This window comes from Equus asinus, chromosome X (genome assembly GCF_041296235.1).
Source record: "Equus asinus isolate D_3611 breed Donkey chromosome X, EquAss-T2T_v2, whole genome shotgun sequence".
NCBI classification, from domain to species: domain Eukaryota; kingdom Metazoa; phylum Chordata; class Mammalia; order Perissodactyla; family Equidae; genus Equus; species Equus asinus.
Window position 1 is genome coordinate 26,020,778 of NC_091820.1, and position 22,342 is coordinate 26,043,119.

Consider the following 22,342-nt stretch of genomic DNA (forward strand, 5'->3'; position numbering starts at 1 on the left):
ACTTCATGAGCTGCAGAGCTTCACAGCCAGCCAGGAGCAATCCTAAGGTACACAGCCTTCCCTGGAGGAGAGTGGGAGCATTACCACTATAAGCATCCTTCAGACACAGCACAACTGAGACAAATCTCATGATATCTGGCTTTGCAGGCTATTAACTACAATGGGGAATACCCCTAGAAAAGCTATTGGACATAAGGGGAGAAAAACGGCTCTTAAAGGGCCCCCACCAAATTCACCCACTTTGGAAAGCAACCTAAAATCACCAGAAAGAAAGGTGCACAGTCCTCTCTTGAGAAGAGACTCACTTGATAGGCTCTGGGCACATCTCAGTGAGAGGTGAGATCTCTCTAGGGACTGAGACATTGGTGGCAGCCATCATTATGACCTACTACAGGTGTGCTGACATATAGACCAGCAGATGCCACTGGAGTTTTTCCCCTGGCCTGTTAGCCCAGGGTCTGCCCTACCCACTGGGGCTTCCATTTAATCCAGCTCGGCCAGGGCAGGCAGCCCACCCTAGGGACCAGCCCCACCCAACCATAAGCCCTCAGGCAACTTGTGGGCTTGCATAGGTGGGGTGCCTGGATCCTTTCCAGGCAAGTGAGTGAGTCCACCTCTGTGTGGCAGGGCACATGCAAGGAGTGGGTGGAGTGTGTGGGGCACTGATGGAGTGTGTGGGGGCCTCTGCCGTGGGGCGATTGGGTCCACTTTAGGGGGTCAGGACGTGTGCATGGGCCAGGAGTGTGTTGACAGTTTATGTCAACCTGTGGGCCCTGGGGCTTGTCAGCTGCAGAAGACTTGTGCTTCAACAGCCACATAGGGGATTGGCCCCACCTTCCAAAACCTGAAACAACTGAGTTCTCTCATGCCTGAGGTCAGCCCCACCCAGCTGCAATCCTGAGAGAGTTGACAAGAGCCTTGTAGGCCAGAGGCCTACAGCAATTGTATGCCCCTGAGCCTAGCAACAAGCTATGCTGGGGACCTACTCACTTAACAGAAACACTGCAACAGGAATGTCCTATTAGACTTTGCAGCCAATTGTGCTGGGGCTCCCTAAACCCGGTAAAGTCACTGAATGGTCCATAGCAGCCACACGCAGCTGAGAATTAAAACTAGCCAGCCAGGTAGACGGCCTAGCCTCCCTGTACACCTGCTGCAAGAGCAACCCTGTCACAACAGAAGGATACAGGTGGCCCACACAGGGGTCACTCCTGGAGCATTTGGACTGGTGACTAGAGGGAAGCACACTGGTGGGCCTCATAAGGCATCCCTTGCATAAAGCTACCTCTCCAAGATCAGGAGATGTAGATGACCCACCTAACATATAGATAGAAGCACAGAGAAAGAGGCAAAATGAGGTGGCAGAGAAATACGTTCCAAGCAAGGGAACAGGACAAAACCCCAGAAAAAGAACTAAATGAAACAGAGATAAGCAATCCACCCAACACAGAGTTCAAACAAAAAGTCATAAGGATGCTCACTGATCTTGGGAGAAGAATGGATGAACTCAGTGAGAACATCAACAAAGAATTGAAAAATATAAAAAAGAACCAATCGCAAATGAAGAATACAATACAGGAAATGAAAAATTCACTAGAGGGACTCAATAGCAGAGTAGATGATACAGAAGGATAGATCAGCGAGTGGGATGAAAGACTAGAATAAATCACCCAAGCTCAACAGATAAAACAAAAAAAGAATTAAAAAGAAAGAGAACAGTCTAAGAGAACTCTGGGACAACATCAAGTGCACTAGCATTCATATTATAGGTGTCCCAGAAGGAGAAGAGAGAGACAAAGGGTGGAGATTCTATTTGAAGAAATAATAGCTGAAAACTTTCCTAACCTAAGGAAGCGAATAGATATCCAGCTACAGGAAGCACAGAGAGCTCCAAACAAGATAAACCCAAAGAGGCCCACACAAAGACACATTATCATTAAAATGTCAAAAATTAAAGAGAGAATCCTAACAGCTGCAAGAGAAAGGCAACAAGTGACATACAAAGGACAAAGTGACATACATAGGGCTATCAGTTGACTTCTCAGCAGAAACCTTACAGGCCAGAAGGGAGTGGCACAATATATTTAAAGTGCTGAAAGGACAAAAACTACAGACAAGAATACTCTACCCAGCAAGGTTATCATTCACGATGGAAGGAGAGATAAAGAGTTTCCCAGACAAGCGAAAATTAAAGAAGTTTATCACCAAGAAACCAGTTTTACAAGAAATGCTAAAAGGACTTATTAAGAAGGGAAGAAATAGGAATAAGAAAATTATTTTTTAAAAGGCAATAAAATCATTGGTAAAGGCAAAAATACAGTAAAGTCAGCAAGTCAACCAGCTATGAAGAGAATATGATCAAAAGACAAAAGTACTAAAATTATCTATTTCCATGATAAGAGGGTAATGGATACACACACACAAAAGAACAGGTTAGATGTAATATCAAAAACATAAAATATGGGAGAAGGGGAGTAAAAGAGTAGAGCATTTAGAAAGAGATCAAACTAAAGAGACCATCAACTCAATATAGATTGCTATAAATGTAGGTTATTATACATAAGCCTTATGGTAATCATAAATCATAAATCTATAATAAATACACAAATAATTAAGAGAAAGGAACCCAAACATAATGCTAAAGAAAATCATCAAACCAAAAGGGAAGAGAGCAAGAGAAGAAGAAAGTAAAAGAGAAGAACTACTAAAACACCTAGAAAAAAAGTAACAAGACGGCAATAAGTACATACTTATCCATAGCTACTTTAAATGTCAGTGGTCTCAATGTTCCAATCAAAAGACATAGGGTGGTCGATTGGATAAAAAAACAAGACCCATATTTATGCTGCATGCAAGAGTCACACTTCAGATCTAAGGATACTCACAAACTGAAAGTGAAGGGATGGAAAAAGATACCCCATGCAAATGGCAAAGAAAAGAAAGCTAGGGTAGTACTACTTATATCAGACAAAATAGACTTTAAAACAAAAACTGTAACAAGAGACAAAGAAGGGCACTACATAATGATAAAGGGAACAATCCAACAAGAAAATATAACGCTTGTAATTATCTATGCACCCAACATAGTAATTGCTTTAGCTATTTAGGTTTTCCTAACAGACATAAAAGGAGAAATAGACTGTAACACAGTAACAGTCGGGGACTTTAACACTCCACTTACACCAATGGATACATCATACAAACAGAAGATCAATAAGGAAACATTGGTCTTAAACAACACATTAGAACAGACGGACTTAATAGATAGACACAGAACATTCCACCCAAAAACCACAGAATACACACTCTTTTCAAATGCACATGGAACATTCTCCAGGACTGATCACATATCAGGCCACAAAACACGTCTCGAGAAATTTAAGAAGATCGAAATAATACCAGCCATCTTTCTGACCAAAAAGCTATGAAACTAGAAATCAACTACAGGGAAAAAATCAGAAATGCCACAAACATGTGGAGATTAATCAAAATGCTACTGAACAACAATTGGGTCAATGAAGAAATCAAAGGAGAAATCAAAAAATACCTGGAGAGAAATGAAAATGAAAATACAACATGCCCAAATCTAAGGGATACAGCAAAAACAGTTCTAAGTGGGAAGTTTATAGTAATACAGGCCTGCCTCAACAAACAGGAAAAATCTCAAAAAGACAATCTAACAGTGCACCTAAAGGTACTGGAAAAAGAATAAACAAAGCCCAAAATCAGAAGCAGGAAGGAAATAATAAAAATCAGAGCAGAAAGAAATGAAATAGAGACTAAACAAATCAATAAAAAAAAAAAATCAATGAAACCAAGAGCTGGTTTTTTGAAAAGATAAACAAAATCGACAAACCTTTAGCTAGACTCATCACGAAAAAAAGAGAGGAGACTCAAATAAAATCATAAATAAAAGAGGAGAAATTACACTGGACACCTCATAAACACAAAAGATTATAAGAGAATACTACAAAAGCTCTATGCCAACAAATTGGATAATCTAGAAGAACTTGATAATTTCTTAGAATCATGCAGCCTTCCAAAACTAAATCGAGAAGAAATAGAGAATTTGAATAGACCAGTCACCAGTAAGCAGATGGAAACAGTAATCAAAAACCTCCCCCAAAATAAAAGTCTTGGACCAGATGGCTTCCCTGGTGAATTCTACCACACAAAGAAGACTTAGTACCTATCCTTCTCAAACTGTTCCAAAAAATTGAAGAGGAGGGGAAGCTTCCTACCTTATTCTATAAGGGTCAACATTACCCTGATACCAAAACCAGTCAAGGACAACAACAAAAAAGGAAAGTTACAGGCCAATAACACTTATGCAAACATCCTCAACAAAATACTAACAAATTGAACACAACAACATTAAAAAGATCATACACCATGATCAAGTGGGATTTATTCCAGGGATGCAACATCCACAAATCAATCAACGTGATACACTGCATTAACAAAATGAAGAAGAAAAATCCCATGATCATCTCAATAGATGCAGAGAAAGCATTTGGCAAGATACAGCATCTATTTATGATAAAAACTCTGAATAAAATGGGTATAGAAGGAAAGTACCTCAATATAATAAAGGCCATATATGACAAACCCACAGCTAATATCATTCTCAATGGAGAAAAACTGAAAGCTACCCCTGTAAGAACAGGAACCAGACAAGGATGCCCACTGTCACCACTCTTATTTAACATAGTATTGGAAGTCTTAGCCAGAGGAATCAGCAAGAAAAAGAAATACAAGGGATGCAAATTGGAAAGCAAGACGTGAAACTGTTACTATTTGTAGATGACATAATTTTATAAATAGAAAATCCTAAAGAATCCACTAAAAAACTTTTAGAAATAATAAATGAATACAGTCAAGTTGAAGGATAGAAAATCAACATACAAAAATCAGTTGTGTTTATATACACTAACAACAAAGTAGCAGGAGAAATTAAGAATACAATTCCATTTAAATCGCAACAAAAAGAATGAAATACCTAGAAATAAACTTAACCAAAGAGGCAAAAGATTTGTACACTTAAAACTATAAAACATTGTTGAAAGAAATTGAAGAGGACACAAAGAAATGGAAAGATATTCTGTGCTCTTGGATTGGAAAAATTAACATAGGTAAAATGTCTATACCTGTAGATTATCCTAAAGCAATCTACAGTTTCAATGCAATCCCTATCAAGGTTCCAACAATATTTTTCACAGAAATAGAACAAAGAATCCTAAAATTTATATGGAACAACAAAAGACCCTGAATAGCCAAAGCAATCCCAAGAAAAAATGAACAAAGCTGGAGGTATCACACTCCCAGATTTCAAAATATACTACAAAGCTATAGTAACCAAAACAACATGGTACTGGCACAAAAACAGACACACAGATCAATGGAATGGAATCAAGAGCCCAGAAATAAAACCACTCATCTATGGACGGTTAATTTTTGACAAGGAAGCCAAGAACATACAATGGAGAAAAGAAAGTCTCTGCAATAAATGGTGTTGGCAAAACTGTACAGACAGACACAAAAGAATGAAAGTAGACCATTATCTTACACCACACACAAAAATTAACTCAAAATGCATTAAAGACTAGAATGTAAGACCTGAAACCATTAAACTTCTACAAGAAAACATAGGCAGTACACACTTCAACATTCATCTTAGTGGCATATTTTCAAATATCATGTCTGACCAGGCAAGGGAAACAATAGAAAAAATAAACACGTGGGACTACATCAAACTAACAAGCTTCTGCACAGCAAAGGAAACCATCAACAAAAAGAAAAGACAACCTAACAATTAGGAGAAGATATTTGCAAACCATACGTCTGATAAGGGTTTAATATCCAAAATACACAAAGAATTCATACATCTCACAACAAAAAAATTAACAACCCGGTTAAAAAATGAGCAAAAGATCTGAACAGACATTTCTCCAAAGAAGCTATACAGATGGCCAACAGACACATGAAAAGATGTTCAACGTCAACTATCAGGGAAATGCACATCAAAACTACGATGAGATATCACCTCTCTCTAGTCGGAATGGCTATAATTAACAAGACAGGAGACAACAAGTGTTGGAGAGGATGTGGAGAGAAGGGAACCCTCATACACTGCTGGTGGGAGTGCAAACTGGTACAGCCACTATGGAAAACAGTATGGAGATTCCTCAGAAAATTAAGAATAGATCTATCATATGATCCAGCTATTCCACTGCTGGGTATTTATCCAAAGAACATGAAAACATGAATGCCTAAAGATATATGCACCCCTATGTTCATCGCAGCATTATTCACAACAGCCAAGACTCAGAAGCAACCTAGGTGCCCATCAAGGGACGCATGGATAAAGATACTACTTCAGCCATAAGAAATGATGAAATTCGGTCATTTGTGACAACATGGATGGAACCTGAGGGTATCATGCTAAGTGAATTAAGTCAGAGGGAGAAAATCAAATACCATATGATCTCACTCCTAAGTAGAAGATAAAAACAACAATAAACAAACATATAGAAACAGAGTTTGGATTGGTGGTTACCAGAGGGGAAGGGGGGAGGGAGGAGGGCGAAAGAGGTAATTAGGCACATGTGTGTGGTGATGGATGGTAATTAGTCTTTGGGTGTGGAACATAATATAATCCACACGGAAATCGAAATATAATGATGTACACGTGAAATGTATATAATGTTATAAATCAATGTTACCACAAAATAAATTAATTAAAAAAGAAAATTAAAAAAAGTCAAATCTGAGATTCTTTTGTGTGTGTGTGTGTGTGTGTGTGTGTGTGTGTGTGAGGAAGATTGGCCCTGAGCTAACATCTGTGCCAATCTTCCTCTATTTTATTTTATTTATATATATATATATTTTTTTAGGAAGATTAGCCCTGAGCTAACATCTGCTGCCAATCCTCCTCTTTTTTCTGAGGAAGACTGGCCCTGAGCTAACATCTGTGTCCATCTTCCTCTACTTTATATGTGGGACCCCTACCACAGCAAGGTGTGCCAAGTGGTGCCATGTCTACACCCACGATCCGAACCAGCAAACCCCGGGCCGCTGAAGTGGAATGTGCGCACTTAACTGCTGCGCCACCGGGCCGGCCCCCTTCCTCTGTTTTACATGGGATGATGCCACAGCATGTCTTGACAAGTGGTGCTAGGTCCATGCCCAGGATCTGAACCTGTGAACCCCAGGCCACCAAAGCAGAGCGTGTGAACTTAACGACTGTGCCACCAGCACGGCCCCTTAAATCTGAGATTCTTTATGAAAACTTTCAGCAAAACCAACTTTAAAAGGCCTATGTGGCCAACGACTATCCTTGCTGCACCTATGTAAATAAAAAGTCTAGCCTTGTTTTATAAACAAGAATAATCTTACTTTGAGCATCTTTGATTAAATGGGAGGTGATTGTAGAAAAAACTTTTGTTTCCATAGAAAACTAGAGCATAACTTGTGGGTTATCAGATTCTAGTCATGTTCATTGCCTTTGTGCTCTTTTGCATTTCCTTGTTAACTACATGATTTTGTTACCTGCCCTTAAATTGGACTGGATTTTCCTGTCTTACACATTTTGCCAGTTCTTACCAAATTTTCAGTTTTTGTAGTTTCCTTCAATATCTGGCTACAACTCTCTAAACTAATGCTTCCAAGATTTCTCCTAGTCTCCTGACTTGGCATCACTGAGAACTAAAAGCTGACTGCCCAGATCCTTATTGGGACTTTATATTGTCTTATAGTCAAACTTTCCCCCCAGGATCTACAGAAGCCCTGAACGCTGAAGCTGGACAACTTGATAAATACTTCAAAGAACTCACCACTCACCAGCACAGTAGATTACGTATGGACAACCTTCATGCCTGGAGCTGCTGCGGTGTGGGGACACTCAGGATGTTCACTGGAACTTCCACACCCTTCATGCTCTGCTCCAGGAAATAAACATGACTGTGGACAACCTTATCAAAATCTCTCTGATGTCTGTGCCATCACCCAAAACATTCAAACTGTCATCAAATGGCCGCTGTCATCCTCACTCTACCATCAGAAGGTGTTTCTAACCCATCTAGGAATCGTCTTAATTGGATACTCTCTGAACTCAGAAACTGGGTTTACAGTCTGCTCCAATCATTAATCTTTGTTTTTCTTCTTACTTCCATAGAAAATTCTGCCTCATTAAGTACCTTACTGCTCACATCATCCAGTAAATATTCTCTACTAGCAAGTCTCAGAGTCAGTTCAACTAGTTCTTCAACAACAGAAAACTTCTGAAATGAACTACATGGATTAGCTTTCCCTAAGTCATTCAATGAGAAACCTGGTTTTCCTTGAACAAAAGAGGAAACTGACAAAGATGGGCTTAACATTCTCCTTAGTTTGACTCAACTTTAGACAGGTTTCTTCCTGATTATAGGCCCAACCTCTCTTTTCTTAGTGCGTTTACTTTAGAAAACTTTCCGTTTTAAATTCCTTCTCGGCTCCATTGAGAGGTAAATCGTCTACAACCCAGAAATGTCTTTCTCAAGGACCTGGGAGCCTTCCCTTTGAAATGTAAATATCAGGAAGGATAGCACCCTGTCTCCCAGTCTCTATGGGAGGATAGTAGCCTACCTTCAATAAGTGACAATTAGCAAACACAAAGGGCCTAATCTCACTGACCAACCTCCCTGCTAACGTCCTCCAGTACATTTCCACCAGCTCATCCCAATGCTTAAAAACTCTCCTGCCTTTTGTTTCAGTGGATTTGAGTTCAATCTCTCTTCTCTATTGCAATGGTCTTAAATAAAGTCTTCTTTGCCTATTAAGTTGTCCGGGGCAATTTTTTCTGTGATAACACTCACAGCAACATGAAAACATGCAGAGAAGAATTTTAGCTCAGATACTTTACCATTCAGTAACTACAACTGTGTTCTTTGGTAGTTTTTAGTGTGGATTTGACATTATGGGCAATTAAGTTTCCTACATGGTAAGGAAAAGCCAGCAGAGCCAGTACGTCATGTTTATTTATAGCCCACGGAAGGAAAGTCATCCCTGAAAGGAGGCAGAAACCCTCCCTGTCATCAATATGAAAGTATTTCAGTCAATAAGACTTAATATAAAATTATGTGTTTCTCTCCCCCATCTCATATTTTAATAAAAAGTTTGGGAAGCAGTAGTTAGGGAATTTTACGTCAGCTAAATAGTATACCTCCAGTTCATTATTGAAAGTACTCATTAAAGATTAAAAACTAAGACCCTTTATAGACATTTTAACTGGCCCCTGGTTCTTAGCATTGAATTATCATTTCTGAAATCTGAAATCAACATATTTTATGTCTAAATTGAGAGTACATTTGAAAATCAAAATCCAAAGGCGTGCCTTCTAGTGGGCTGACTGATGGGAAACGGCTGGAATTACGCCTAATTTTCCCCCTCTACATCAGGAGCTCATTGATCGTGTTTCTCAGCTTGCTAAGGGTTCTGGGAGGTGGTTTTCAAGATGAATATTGCTATTTGCAGGATTTCCTGAATAGGAGTATTTCGGGAGTAAATTGCACAAAGCAAGCGATGTGCAGGCAATTTTCACTCCAGCATAAACAATGTATTAGAATAGAGCCCTTAAGGCTTTTTTTATTTGAGTTTCATTACACAGCTAGCTGCCTTTCATCAATAAGCATGAAGTGCCAAACAGGCAAAACTGAGGCTCACAGAGGGTATTACATATTTTTCCAACAGGTGCTCAGAGTTTGACTAGACTGATAAGTCTAGTCAATGCCCTCACTGATAAGGCCTTAGGCCCCTTGTTTCAGAGGTAGCCATGGCCACCATGGCCAGACAAAGACATTTTCTTTAAATTTAGGAAAATGGAGGCTCCTTGTGCATCTACTTTCTTTGTATTAACTCATCCCTAAGATTTGTAAAAGGTGTTTCTCTGTGTTACAAAATGGGCATGTCCTCAAAACTATTTAGAAACTTTATTTTGGGTTGCCAGTAGTTTAAAGTTAAGCAAAGTCCATTTTTTCATCTTTTTTTAACTGAAAGAAAAAAGTTTAATCTCTTTAAGCAGAAGGCTATAGCGAGCTGTAAAGACTGAAATCAGCTATCTTATAGCAGAAGAATTCTGTGCAATCTTAATAAATCATTTATTAGACAGTGAATATAGATAGAGGCTAGACAAAGAGAGATAAAGGACTAGGTACGTTAGCAAATTATTCACACTATTCACAGGTCACTATTTCCCGCTTACAAGCTAGGGGTCTAAGAAGCTTGAGGAGAATCTCTCAAGTCATCATTACACGGTTTTATTATCTTTTTTGAATTGGATACAGCCACAAGCAGAAGAAAAAGGCTAAAGGAATATTTTTGAAATCTGTACTCCAGAGATGAAAAACTCAGAATATGCACAGAGGACTGAAGCCAAGGAGTTTGACTGCCAGGGAAAAAGCAGGTACCTCTCCCCTCAGTGATTTAGACCAAGCTGCAGGAGGCAAATATCAGGACTCTCTGAAACTACACGCAGCAGTGAGTGGTGACTTGTAGCTTTGATAAAGGAATGCGATTAATACAGCTGAGAGTGGCTTTCACCCCAACTGCAAGGACTCATTTGACAGGAATCCACGGGCCATGAACAAACAAAGGCCCAATGCAAGTTTTCAATATTTGAGAACCATTCTGGGGGCCACAGACTGGGACAAAAGTCACTTGGTTCAGTCAACAATATCTATTTGTATCAGAGGATTTTGTTATCTTTTCTCTTAAATATATTCCATGTACCATGATAGATGGCTAACAGTAAATATACTTTTCATTATTTTAATGAAGAGGCACATTTTTACTGAAAATTATATTTAAAGTAACGGAATGTGCTTTTATCTGTGAATTACAAACAGCTATTTTTGGTTGGGAATAAAGAGTTTATGGCCTTTCCTCTTTGTAATACTAAATCAAGAAATATTGAAGAATATATTAGATCCAAGATAATTGAGAATCTGGCTGAGGTTATTGTTTATTGGACCAAGTAACTGTACTCTTTGTTGAGATTATTTATTGAGCAATGAAAAATAAATATTGATGAGATGCAGTTGCACTGGAGAATGGGCGCTACTCAAAGACCTCCAAGGACACCATGTACTGGGAAGGTGGAAAAACTGAAGAGATTCCAAAACTGGTGGCTTCCCCGAATGATGATGTGGCTTTGCATTTACCCAGTCTTGTCCCTGTGACCACACGTGACTCAAATGCAGGAAGACTGGTGCATCAGAAGCTATGTCCTGGTGTGAAGACCTCCACTGTGCCATCATTGTGCAGGTTGTTTTGTTACCTGTCCTGTATACTTTCTTATAGCTAACTAAATTTGTTCTGAGTAAAGCCTATTGTGACTTGAGCTTAATCATCAGACTGAAGCCAAGACCATGCCACTGGTTGAGTAGCCTGGGTTTTGCAGGTGAAAAGATGTCCACCTGTGACTTACACAATATCACCCGGTCTTGGGGGGAGCGATCAGAACGGCAGATAGAAATGTCAGGAAGGTAAAATTAGTGGGGTACACTTTGCAAATACAACTCATTTCAGTTGTATCAAACCTCTTTCTCTCTCTCTCTCCTTATCCTCACTCAAGCCTGTCCTTCCTAAACTTTCACTTTCTCCTCTCTAGAGGATCCTCACACTTCCTTTTATCCTTGCCTTATCTCCTAGGAAAACAGCAACTAGATAGTTAGAAATGTTAGCTTGTTACAATCCCACAAAGTTAATAAATTGAATGATTTGGGTCAATGAATTAAAAGAAAAACTTTACTCCAAGATGTTACTTAACTAGTCTGAAATTGTCCATCATTATATTAATTAATAGGTTGTACTTTCAATTGAGTTGGTTTATCTGATTGGCTACTTAATGTTGTTGGCCCATAGGAGATATAAAACAGGGCATTATGTTGGTACAAGTCCTTATAACATGCTCCTGAGAAGGGAGAAAAGATAGGAACGATCAGTGTGTACAGGGACAAGAAAAGGAGGAGACGGTGGTGTCCAACTGGCATGTTTGTCTGGAGCCCTAGGCTTACCTGCAGCATTTCATTACCATTCTGGTTGCCTCATTATCATCTTTATTCATTGATTCAAAAATACTAACAAGTACCCACCTTATGCTGGGCCCTGGGATGGGAGGGTTCAGAAATGGGAGAGATAAGGGAGCTATGTAAGAAGATGCCCTGTGTATGCAAAGAACAGTTCAATGAGGTACTCAGGTCTGTAAAATTTAAGTGTAAATCAATGTAGAAAGGCTATAGGAGATGGATACAGAGGCTTATAAGAAATCCTAAAAGGGGTTTTTCCTCTACTTGGGGTATGGAAGAAAGCTTTGAAGAAGCAATGACATTGAACTCAGTCTCAAAGGATGGAGGAAAATTCATCATGCCAAAAAAAGAGAAAGAAGTCATTTAAAGAAGAGAGAAGGTTAAAAACACAGACATGGCAGAAAACCATATGCATATAAAGATATCATATAAGCTATCATGGCTAGAATATAAAGGGAGGTGGTTGGAAGAATAAGAAGATAGAAAGGTAAACCGGGGTCCATCTGAGAGAGTTTTATAATGTCTACTAAAGAGCTTATACTGTATGTTGTAGGCATCTCCTCTCCTAAATGACTTCAGTCTTAGATAAGGAGTTTACGAACACATGTTAAGTGCAACTAAAGTAGGGATGGAAAATGGATTGTAGTAACAAATATGATGAAGGCATTCTGATGATGAGTTTAATGAATACATTATTGCCAATAAACGCTGGAAGAAAAAATAAAAAATGCTAGTTAAATAATAATAATTAATATAACAAAAACAACGATGATGATAAGGAATGAGAAACTCAGTTCAGTGATACTGCCGTTCCTTCGGAAAACAATATTTAAAGCCAAAAGTCCTTACCTTAATGTCAAATGGTCCTGTTTGATCTGGTTGATTATAAATTTCCAACTGCTTTCTAATAGGAGACAGCCACAGAAGCAGATGATTTAATTGTTCTTCAAACTGTCCAAGGTCTTTTATATGAGCCTCAATTTCTCCTTGTTTCTCAGGTAAATCTCTAGAAACCTGCAAGGGAAAAAATGTAAAAGATTCTCATGGAATAAATTTAAAGAAGAAAAAGAAATATTTTTAAAGTTACTTGCCATAAAATGTAATAGAAATTTACTGAATTTGGTATTTTAACAGCATGATATTGATTACTTATATGTGTTCCATGTTAGGATTTAATTTATATATTACAAATCATAGATCAATAGTCTTTCCAAAATTCTATGCTTTAAAGACAATAAGCCTTTTTTGGAAATTCAAAGCACACACCCACACAAATGCACACGAATCTCCAATCGACAAAAATAAAGGAGAGTATTCTTTACTTAACCATTCACTTATTAAACCTAATGGTGTGATGTGTATTATATGTCAGCCACTCTGCCTTTATACTTGCTTCTAACTTGTAATTGTACAAGCAAATTCTCTTATATACAAAGAAAACGGGTGAGGCGAGCATTTTTGTGAGCTATAGTTTGCAGGTCCTGGTATAATCAAGTAAAACAGTATCAGATGATTGGAAGAAGAAGTAAAAAGAACATCTGAAGTAGAGTAGAATATAACAATGATTGTTGGTTATTTTTATTAAGGGCTTACTATGTGCCAAGCACCATGTTTGGAAGTTTCACATTTATTGCCTCTTTAATCCACCCAACAACCCTATGATATAGACACTATCATTACCCCAATTTTATAAATGGATGATGACATCAGGGTTGAGAAATGTGAAATAATTTGGAAAACAGTATGACATATTGTTCAACACTGTGAGGTCTAGAGTCAGGCTGCTTGGTTTTAAATCCTGGTTCCAGGTCTCTTCCAGCACATTAGCCAAGTTTTCCTTAACTTTCAATGCTTTCTCTATAAAATGGGGACAACGATAGTATCTACATCATAGGGTCACTGTAAGGATTAAATAAAGTAATCCATGTAACTAGCTTAGAGCAGTGCTCTGCATGTTAGCGAATGAAAATAAAGTCATTAAATGTTACTGATTATTACTCAAGCTCAAGTGTAAGTAGAGAGACAGGATAAACAAGAACAAAGCCTTTTTCTTCAGATTATCAAGAGCTAAAATAGGTACACAGGAATAAAACATGTAAACCTGCATTGGCAACTTTTAATGATATTATTAATACTATTCTAATAATATGAACATAACGTTGTAATATGAACACAAATGTTACAATATGCATCTATTATATAATAATATTATCATGATACTATGAATGATAGAGAACATTTTAAAAGTAAACTAGCTAAGCATACTAATATACTAGTGCACTGTCTAAACAATGCCCCATATTTTGGAACAATTGTTTTAGATACTTTTAAAAGAACTAACTATGAACATTATGTTAATTGGACCCAAGAGATGTAGGGTGAAAAAGAGATAAATTAATGGACAAAATAACCAATCAATTAATGTATAGGGGAAGGAATTTTACATGTGCTCGTATTATACGTAAACAATATGTATTTTGAAATACTGTAAATACATTTATATGTATTATGTAAAATGTATGTGAACGCATGAATGTAGGTTTAACAACCAGTCTGGGCTGACGCACACCAGCCCAGGACTGATCTCAGGCTCTCACAACAATGTTTCCTTGGAATACAAAATTTAGGATGAATGGGAAATGTGGGGCCCGCCTTGTTTGTTGTATGGAACTGTATCTGAAAGGGGGCAGCCGTGAGTTGGAATACAGACATTGGGTCTATACGACTAAAATGGTGTAAAAGATGGAAGGGAAATAGATGTTATGGCTCCTATTTAAGGTGACCTGCACAAACCTTGGTTTTCATCCCTGGCAGCCTTTCTCTGTGTAGGTGAGGAGTCAAAAGAAGAAACATGTGTGAGTAGCATGGAATGTTTGTCCATAAATAATGAATCGTGATGCTATATCTGTTGTGTCTTCCTTGTACCCTGCTATAAAGCCAAGTAAACACAGTATTAGATAAAGGCCTATTTGTATTTCATGAGTTCTAACCCATAAAGAAATCTATGGTGCTGAACCATATTTATGTGTGTGTGAGTGTGTAAAAGTATGTGCGATAGTTAATATCACAAATGTAATTCCATGTATGTAATATATAATCTAATATTGCCCTCAACCTATCTTTTGCTGCATTTATAAGGAAGTAACTAAACAGTTTATTTTTATTGGATCATTTTCTACTCACAAGTACATGTAAAAGCATTTTACAGCTCAACTTACAAAATCTAAGAGCCTCTAGATTCTGAAGCTACGGGAGATAAAAACCATCATATTTGCTTAAAATCTCTAAAATTGAGCTATGAACTCATTTATATCTGATCGCAAAGTAGTTCACGTTTCATTTAGGCTTCATATATAAGCACAGAAATCTGTATAACTTTTAACTAAGATTGTTGGTTTCCTTCTCATCCTCCCAACACATCCCTTTCTGGTTATTGAGATAGAATAATGCTTGACAGAAAATAGGGAATGAGTGAGATTTGACTAATATTTGGAATCCTTAAATGATAGCTTATAATGAGATTGTGGAACACAAGAAGTTTTCAGCTTAGCTCTGGCATCTGCATTAGGTATATCCTCACAGATCTTGTGCTTCCCACCATTCACAGCATTTACCTTACACTATTTAATTTATTATTTACATTGACCTCCCTCATTGAGCTTTGATTTGTGGACGAACTGAGTTCCTACACCTGATAGGACTTCAATAAATATCTGTTGAATCAAAGACAAACAATTTCCAAATTCAGGATTCATTTCTTTTTTTTCTAACGTAAGAACCAATACATGTCCAGAGATGTTAACGATATAAAAAATGTAATTTTATCCTCAAGTTAAACATCTTTAATTAACAGACAAAAATATTCGTAAATCGGACTACATAAAAATCAGAAACTTCTGCATGGCATAGAAAACTAAAAGCAAACTCAAATGATAAATTGCGAAAAAAAGGATTTGTGACTCACATCTCAGATAAGGGACTAATTTTCCTAGCACTTAAGAGAGCTCCTGAAAATTAATAAGGAAAACGACCAACAACCCAAAAGAAAATTGGACAAAAGTTAAGGACAGGTCACAAAAAAGAAAACACAAATGTATTTTAAACATACAAAAAGAAGCTAAGCCTTGCTCATAATGAGAGATCTGAAAATTTCATCTATTGCACTCACAAAAACCCAGGTTTGAAACACACTATGCTGCCAAAGTTGTGGAAAATACACAGTCCTATACATGGCCGATGTACATATTGGTGTGCCCTTGTGGAAGATAATTCAGCAATATTTATCAAATACATGTAATCTTTGACCCAGAACTTTTACTTCTAGGAATTTATCTTGTAGACATATTCCCGGAACTAAAATCAATGTTTGGTGATAGTAGGGCAGATGGTGGAAGGGGTGGGAGATTTTTCACTATATTTTTTAATTTTTGAAAAATATAAGTGTATCATCTTTGCAAATAAATACTTTAATTTAGAAAGGAAAACTACTAGCTTTTCTTCTTACCAAAAAATACTGGTGAGAAATTATATTTTATATACTTTAATAACAAATGATTATTAATATGATCTAACATATCTAAAGTCACCAGTCAAAAATCCTTTGACTATTTTCCTATGACAATACCACTTATTTAATGGTCAGGTGTAATTTGAGAGCTTCTAACACATAATTTGTATGCTTTTTCCCTCCCCTTCAAAACAGTCTTCAGGAGTTGATGGCTGCTTCTATATAGTTTATGGAAAAAGATAGTAGGTGTGAATAATTTATGATGTAAATAAGAGTAAGTTTTGTGTAAGTTTCTACGTGTTTTAAAATAATTTACTATTATATTTACTACTTCACATTCTTAGCAAAATGCAGACACAAAAACACTTTACTAGTAAAATGCATCATTTTTCCCCATAATCTTTTTTAGTATTGTAAAACCATGCTCTTCACGCAACATGTTCCCTGTGGTGAAAAAAACAACCACATCCATTCCCTTCTATGTTAATTTAGAATCTAACCAAATCTTGACCTAATTTCACATAAGATTAGCTTCCTTTTCTCTCAATTTCCAACTTTTAATTTCAAATGTGTAGAAGTTTTAATATTAAGATAAACAGAGGTGTCTGTTTTTGAAATAAGTAGATGGTAAATACTGACTTCATCTTACACCAAAAATCTTCTAGAGGATTAAAAAAGTGTAAAAAAGTTAATAATAACAGAACTAGAATAAAATATTGGAGTGGGAAATTCCTTTGGAAGCAGAGAGGAATGTGAATAAACTATTTAATATAACATTTGTATTGTTCATTTAGAAATTAAGGCCAATTAGCAGAACTAAAAACAAATGATAACTGGGAATATTTGCAGCACCTGTCAGACAAAGGGTAATATTCTTACATATAAGAAGATCTTTCAAGGCATGAAAAGAGATGGATAATCTACTAGAAAACTGGATAAAGAATATAAACAGGAATTTGAGAAAAAATGCAAACAGCCAATAAACAAAAGTCCAACCGCTAAGTAATCAATGAAATACAAATTAAAACAGTAAAGATATACCACCATTTGCCTATTATATTGGCTTTTGCAAAAGGTGTTTGTCAATGTTCTGGAAAATAAGCACTCTTATGATGTTTCTTGGGGAATAAATTCTCATATTTGTAGGAAGGAATTTGATAATTCATACCAAAAAGCAAGACTTCTACCCTGAAAACTACAAACATTATGGAGAGATTAAGGAAAAGCTAAATAAATAAAGGAATATATCTTGTTCCTCTGTAGGAAGGAGCCAACTGAAGGAACCAATTGGAAGGTCCAATATTGGAAAGATACAAGTTCTCTTCAAATAATCTGTAAATTCAATGCAATTCCAATCAAAGTTGCAGCAGCTAGTTTATAATAGAAATTGACATGCCAATTCTAAGATTTACATGGAAATGCAAAGGACCAAGAAGACGCAAGGCAATCTTGAAGAATAACAAAGTTCAAGAATGTTTACAATCAGATATCAATATTTATTATAATTAATTCTGGGTGGTATTGCTGTGAGAATAGATTATATATATTTATTTAATTTATGACAATGGTGCCACTTTAGTTAAGTGGAGAGTGGATGATCTTTTCAATAAATGGTTCCAGGTTAACTGGATATTCATATAAAAAGATGAATCTTTACTCCTACTTTACACCATACACACAAAAAAATCAATTCCAGATTGCTATAGGCCTCAATGTAAAAGGCAAAATAATAAAGTTCTCAAAAGAAAATATAGGAAAATATCTTGATGATTTTAGAGTCAGGGATTATTTCTTAAACAAGACATAAAAAACACTAGATACTAAGGAAAAGATTGATAAATTGAACTTCATTCATCAAGAGATACCACAAAGAGAAAAAAACAAGGCCCAGGTTGGAAGAAGATATTCGCAATGCATGCATCTGCCCAAAAACTTGTATCCAAAGAACTCCGACATCTATGAGAAAAAGATAGTTAACTAATTTTTTTTTAAATGGGCGAAAGATTTGCTCAAAAATTTCACATAAGCGAATATAAAAATGGTTCTAATCATCACAGGATTACAAATTGAAACACAATGAGATAACAGTTTGCATCCACCAGAATGGCCAAAGAGAAAAAAACTGAAAACACACATTCTTGATAAGGATGTAGAACAACTGGAACTCTTATACACTGCTGGTAAGGGCGAATTGGTACAATCATGTTGGAGAACTGTTGGGCGGTATTTCCAAAAGCAAACATACATGTATCATATGATCCAGTCATTCTACTTCCAAGTATATTCAAAAGAAATGTGTATAGGAAGAGCCAAGATGGCGCCGTGAGTAGTCCTCTTTGTCTCTCGCCCTTCGAGTCTACAATTGTTTGGACACTTATCGCTTGACAAAGGATATCCAGACAGCATCTCAGGACGTCTGAGACACCCACGCGACTATACATCGGAAGGCGGATGGGCTTTCCTCCGGGAGGATGTGGAAATAGGTGAAAACTCTCCGACCCCGACGGGCAGCCTAGTACCCGCAAGCGGCTTTCTTCCAACGGACGCCCCCAGAGGATCCACACACATCTAGGGCAGGAGCGAGAACACAACAGAGGAGCAACGGTGGAAACAGGTGACCAGAACCCTACCTAAACCCCCTGCAATTACTCCTAAACGCAGAGGGAAACTTTGGAGTTGCACACCTGAGCCCGCGGGGAGAGTCTCTCCCCGTCATTGGCAGGGAGACCCAGCCTGGTGCTCGGGGCGCCCGGAGGGTCCCAGAGAGAGACACGGAGGACACGGAGATCTCCCAGCTGCCGTTGCCCGCCCCGTGGGACTAGGGATTGCCGGAGATCTCGGAGAGGACCGGGGCTGGGGGAATTTTCAAAGGCCGGTTCTGCGACCCGGAGGGGAAGCGCCGGAGCTCCGCCCGGGCAGCAGACAAAACTCTCTGTCTGCCGTTAGCAGAGGGGCCACGCCCAGCATTCAGGGCTCCCGGCAGAGGCCTGGAGAGAAGCCCTGAGGGCGGGGCGACCCCCAGCTGCCGTTGCCCGCCCCGTGGGGCTAGGGATTGCCGGAGATCTCGGAGAGGACCGGGGCGGGGGGAACTTTCTAAGGCTGGTCCGGCGACCCGGAGGGGAAGCGCCGGACCTCCGCCAGGCAGCAGACAAAACTCTCTGACTGCCATTAGCAGAGGGGCCACGCCCAGCATTCAGGGCTCCCGGCAGAGGCCCGGAGAGAAGCCCTGAGGGCGGGGCGACCCCCAGCTGCGGTTGCCCGCCCCGTGGGACTAGGGATTGCCGGAGATCTCGGAGAGGACCGGGGCGGGGGGAACTTTCAAAGGCCGGTTTTGCGACCCGGAGGGGAAGCGCCGGAGCTCCGCCAGGCAGCAGACAAAACTCTCTGTCTGCCGTTAGCAGAGGGGCCACGCTGAACATTCACGGCTCCGGGAGAGGCCCGGAGAGAATCCCAGAGGGCGGGGCGACCCCCAGCTGCCGTTGCCCACCCCGTGAGGCTAGGGATTGCCGGAGATCTCAGAGAGGACTGGGGCTGGAGAGAGTTCCAGAGACCCAGCTTAGTAGCCTAGGGGGAAACCCTACAGGCTCACAGCAGCCTTAGGGAAAGCCTCTGCACAGCACCAGTAGAAGGCACCCAGCCGCCAGCCACAAGGCTGGAAGACCCCAGGGCAAAAGCAGCATAGCTAGGTGTACCAACCACAGACTGTAGAAGATGCCAATAGCTCTCCTGCGACCCATAGAGGACAAGTGAGATTTGGTGGGTGCCGACAGCAACGGAGCGACAAATATAAGTGATCCCACCCCTGGCCGCTGGAAAAGCCCATAACACCGTTGCAGACCCCAAGGAGAGAGCACATCTAGGTGGGCTGCAACAGTAGGCACCTGCAGCCTGAAGCCCCCCTGTGACGGCCCCCACGGCAGAGGAGGGAATCCAAAGGGCCACTGTGGCTACGAAGAGGGGCCCAGGCCCAGGTAGCAACTACGGACAGGGTTCCTGGTTGGTGAAATATAAACAGCTGCTCCTCCCACCGCAGCAGCTGAAACAAGTGAAAGGAGCAACTAAACTCTATCTCCATGCGGAGGCACAAATCAACAACATCAAGCAATATGAAAAAATACATTAAATCTCCAGAACAGAAAGAAAGCAACAAATACACAGAAAACAATCCCAAAGAAAATGAGATATATAACCTAAATGACGATGACTTCAAAACAGCCATCATTAAGATTCTCAATGAGTTAAGAGAGAATTCTGACCGACAACTCAACGAGTTCAGGAGCTATGTCACAAAAGAGTTTGATACGATAAAGAAGAACCAAACAGAAATATTGGAAATGAAGAACACAATAGAGGAGATTAAGAAAAATCTAGATGCTCTGAACAGTAGGGCCGATAATATGGAGGAAAGAATTAGCAATTTGGAAGATGGCAATATAGAATTGTTGCAGGCAGAGGAGGAGAGAGAAGCAAGACTTAAAAGAAATGAAGAAACTCTCCGAGAATTATCAGACACAATTAGGAGATGCAACGTAAGGATTATAGGTATACCAGAGGGAGAAGAGAAGGAGAAAGGGGCAGAAAACCTACTCAAAGAAATAATGGCTGAGAACTTCCCAAATCTGGTGAGGGAGATGGATCTTCAGGTGACAGAAGCCAATAGATCTCCAAACTTTATCAACGCAAGAAGACCAACTCCACGGCATATAGTAGTGAAGCTAGCAAAAGTCAACGACAAGGAGAAAATATTAAGGACAGCCAGGCAAAAGAAACTAACCTACAAAGGAACCCCCATCAGGCTATCAGCAGATTTCTCAGCAGAAACTTTACAGGCTAGAAGAGAGTGGAATGATATATTCAAAAATTTGAAGGACAAAAATCTACAGCCGAGAATTCTCTACCCAGCGAAAATATCCTTCAAATACGATGGAGAAATAAAAACCTTCCCAGATAAACAAAAATTAAGGGAGTTCATTGCCACAAAACCTCCTCTTCAGGAAATCCTCAGGAAAACCCTCATTCCTGAAAAATCCAAAAAAGGAAAGGGGCTACAAAACCAAGAGCAGAGGAGATAAGTAGAAGGACAACAACAGAGAGTAGCAGCTCTACATCAGAACAGATTAAACCATGGGACGAGAAACAAAGGAAACTGAAGAAAACCGGAAAACAAGACACAAAATGGGAGTGGTAGGCCCCCACGTCTCAATAATCACTCTAAATGTAAATGGATTGAACTCCCCAATCAAAAGACACAGAGTGGCAGGATGGATCAAAGAACCAGATCCAACAATATGCTGCCTCCAGGAAACACACCTCAGCCCCAAAGACAAACACAGACTCAGAGTGAAGGGATGGAGAACAATACTCCAAGCTAATAATGAACAAAAGAAAGCAGGTGTCGCTATACTAATATCAGACAAGGTAGATTTCAAAGCAAAACAGATAAAGAAAGATAAAGAGGGACAGTATATAATGATAAAAGGGACTCTCCACCAAGAAGACATAACACTTATAAATATATACGCACCCAACACAGGAGCACCAAAATTTGTAAAGCAACTCTTAATAGAACTAAAAGAAGACATCAACAACAATACAATAATAGTAGGGGACCTCAACACACCATTAACACCAATGGACAGAACATCCAGACAGAAAATCAACAAGGAAATAATAGAATTAAATGAAAAATTAGACCAGATGGACTTAATAGATATATATAGAACACTTCATCCAAAAACAGCAGGTTACACATTCTTCTCAAGTGCACATGGAA

At 39.0% G+C, this 22,342-nt stretch overlaps 1 protein-coding gene across 12 annotated transcripts in view; it reads right to left on the reverse strand.

The window, feature by feature from the left end:
- DMD (dystrophin) overlaps positions 1–22,342 on the reverse strand; it is a 2,265,680-nt gene that overhangs the window by 677,668 nt on the left and 1,565,670 nt on the right. For all 12 annotated transcript variants that reach the window (XM_070503127.1, XM_070503123.1, XM_070503121.1 and 9 more), the window contains one exon: positions 12,912–13,076. In XM_070503127.1, coding sequence (XP_070359228.1) covers positions 12,912–13,076 — 165 coding nt within the window. The remainder of the gene's footprint in view (positions 1–12,911; positions 13,077–22,342) is intronic.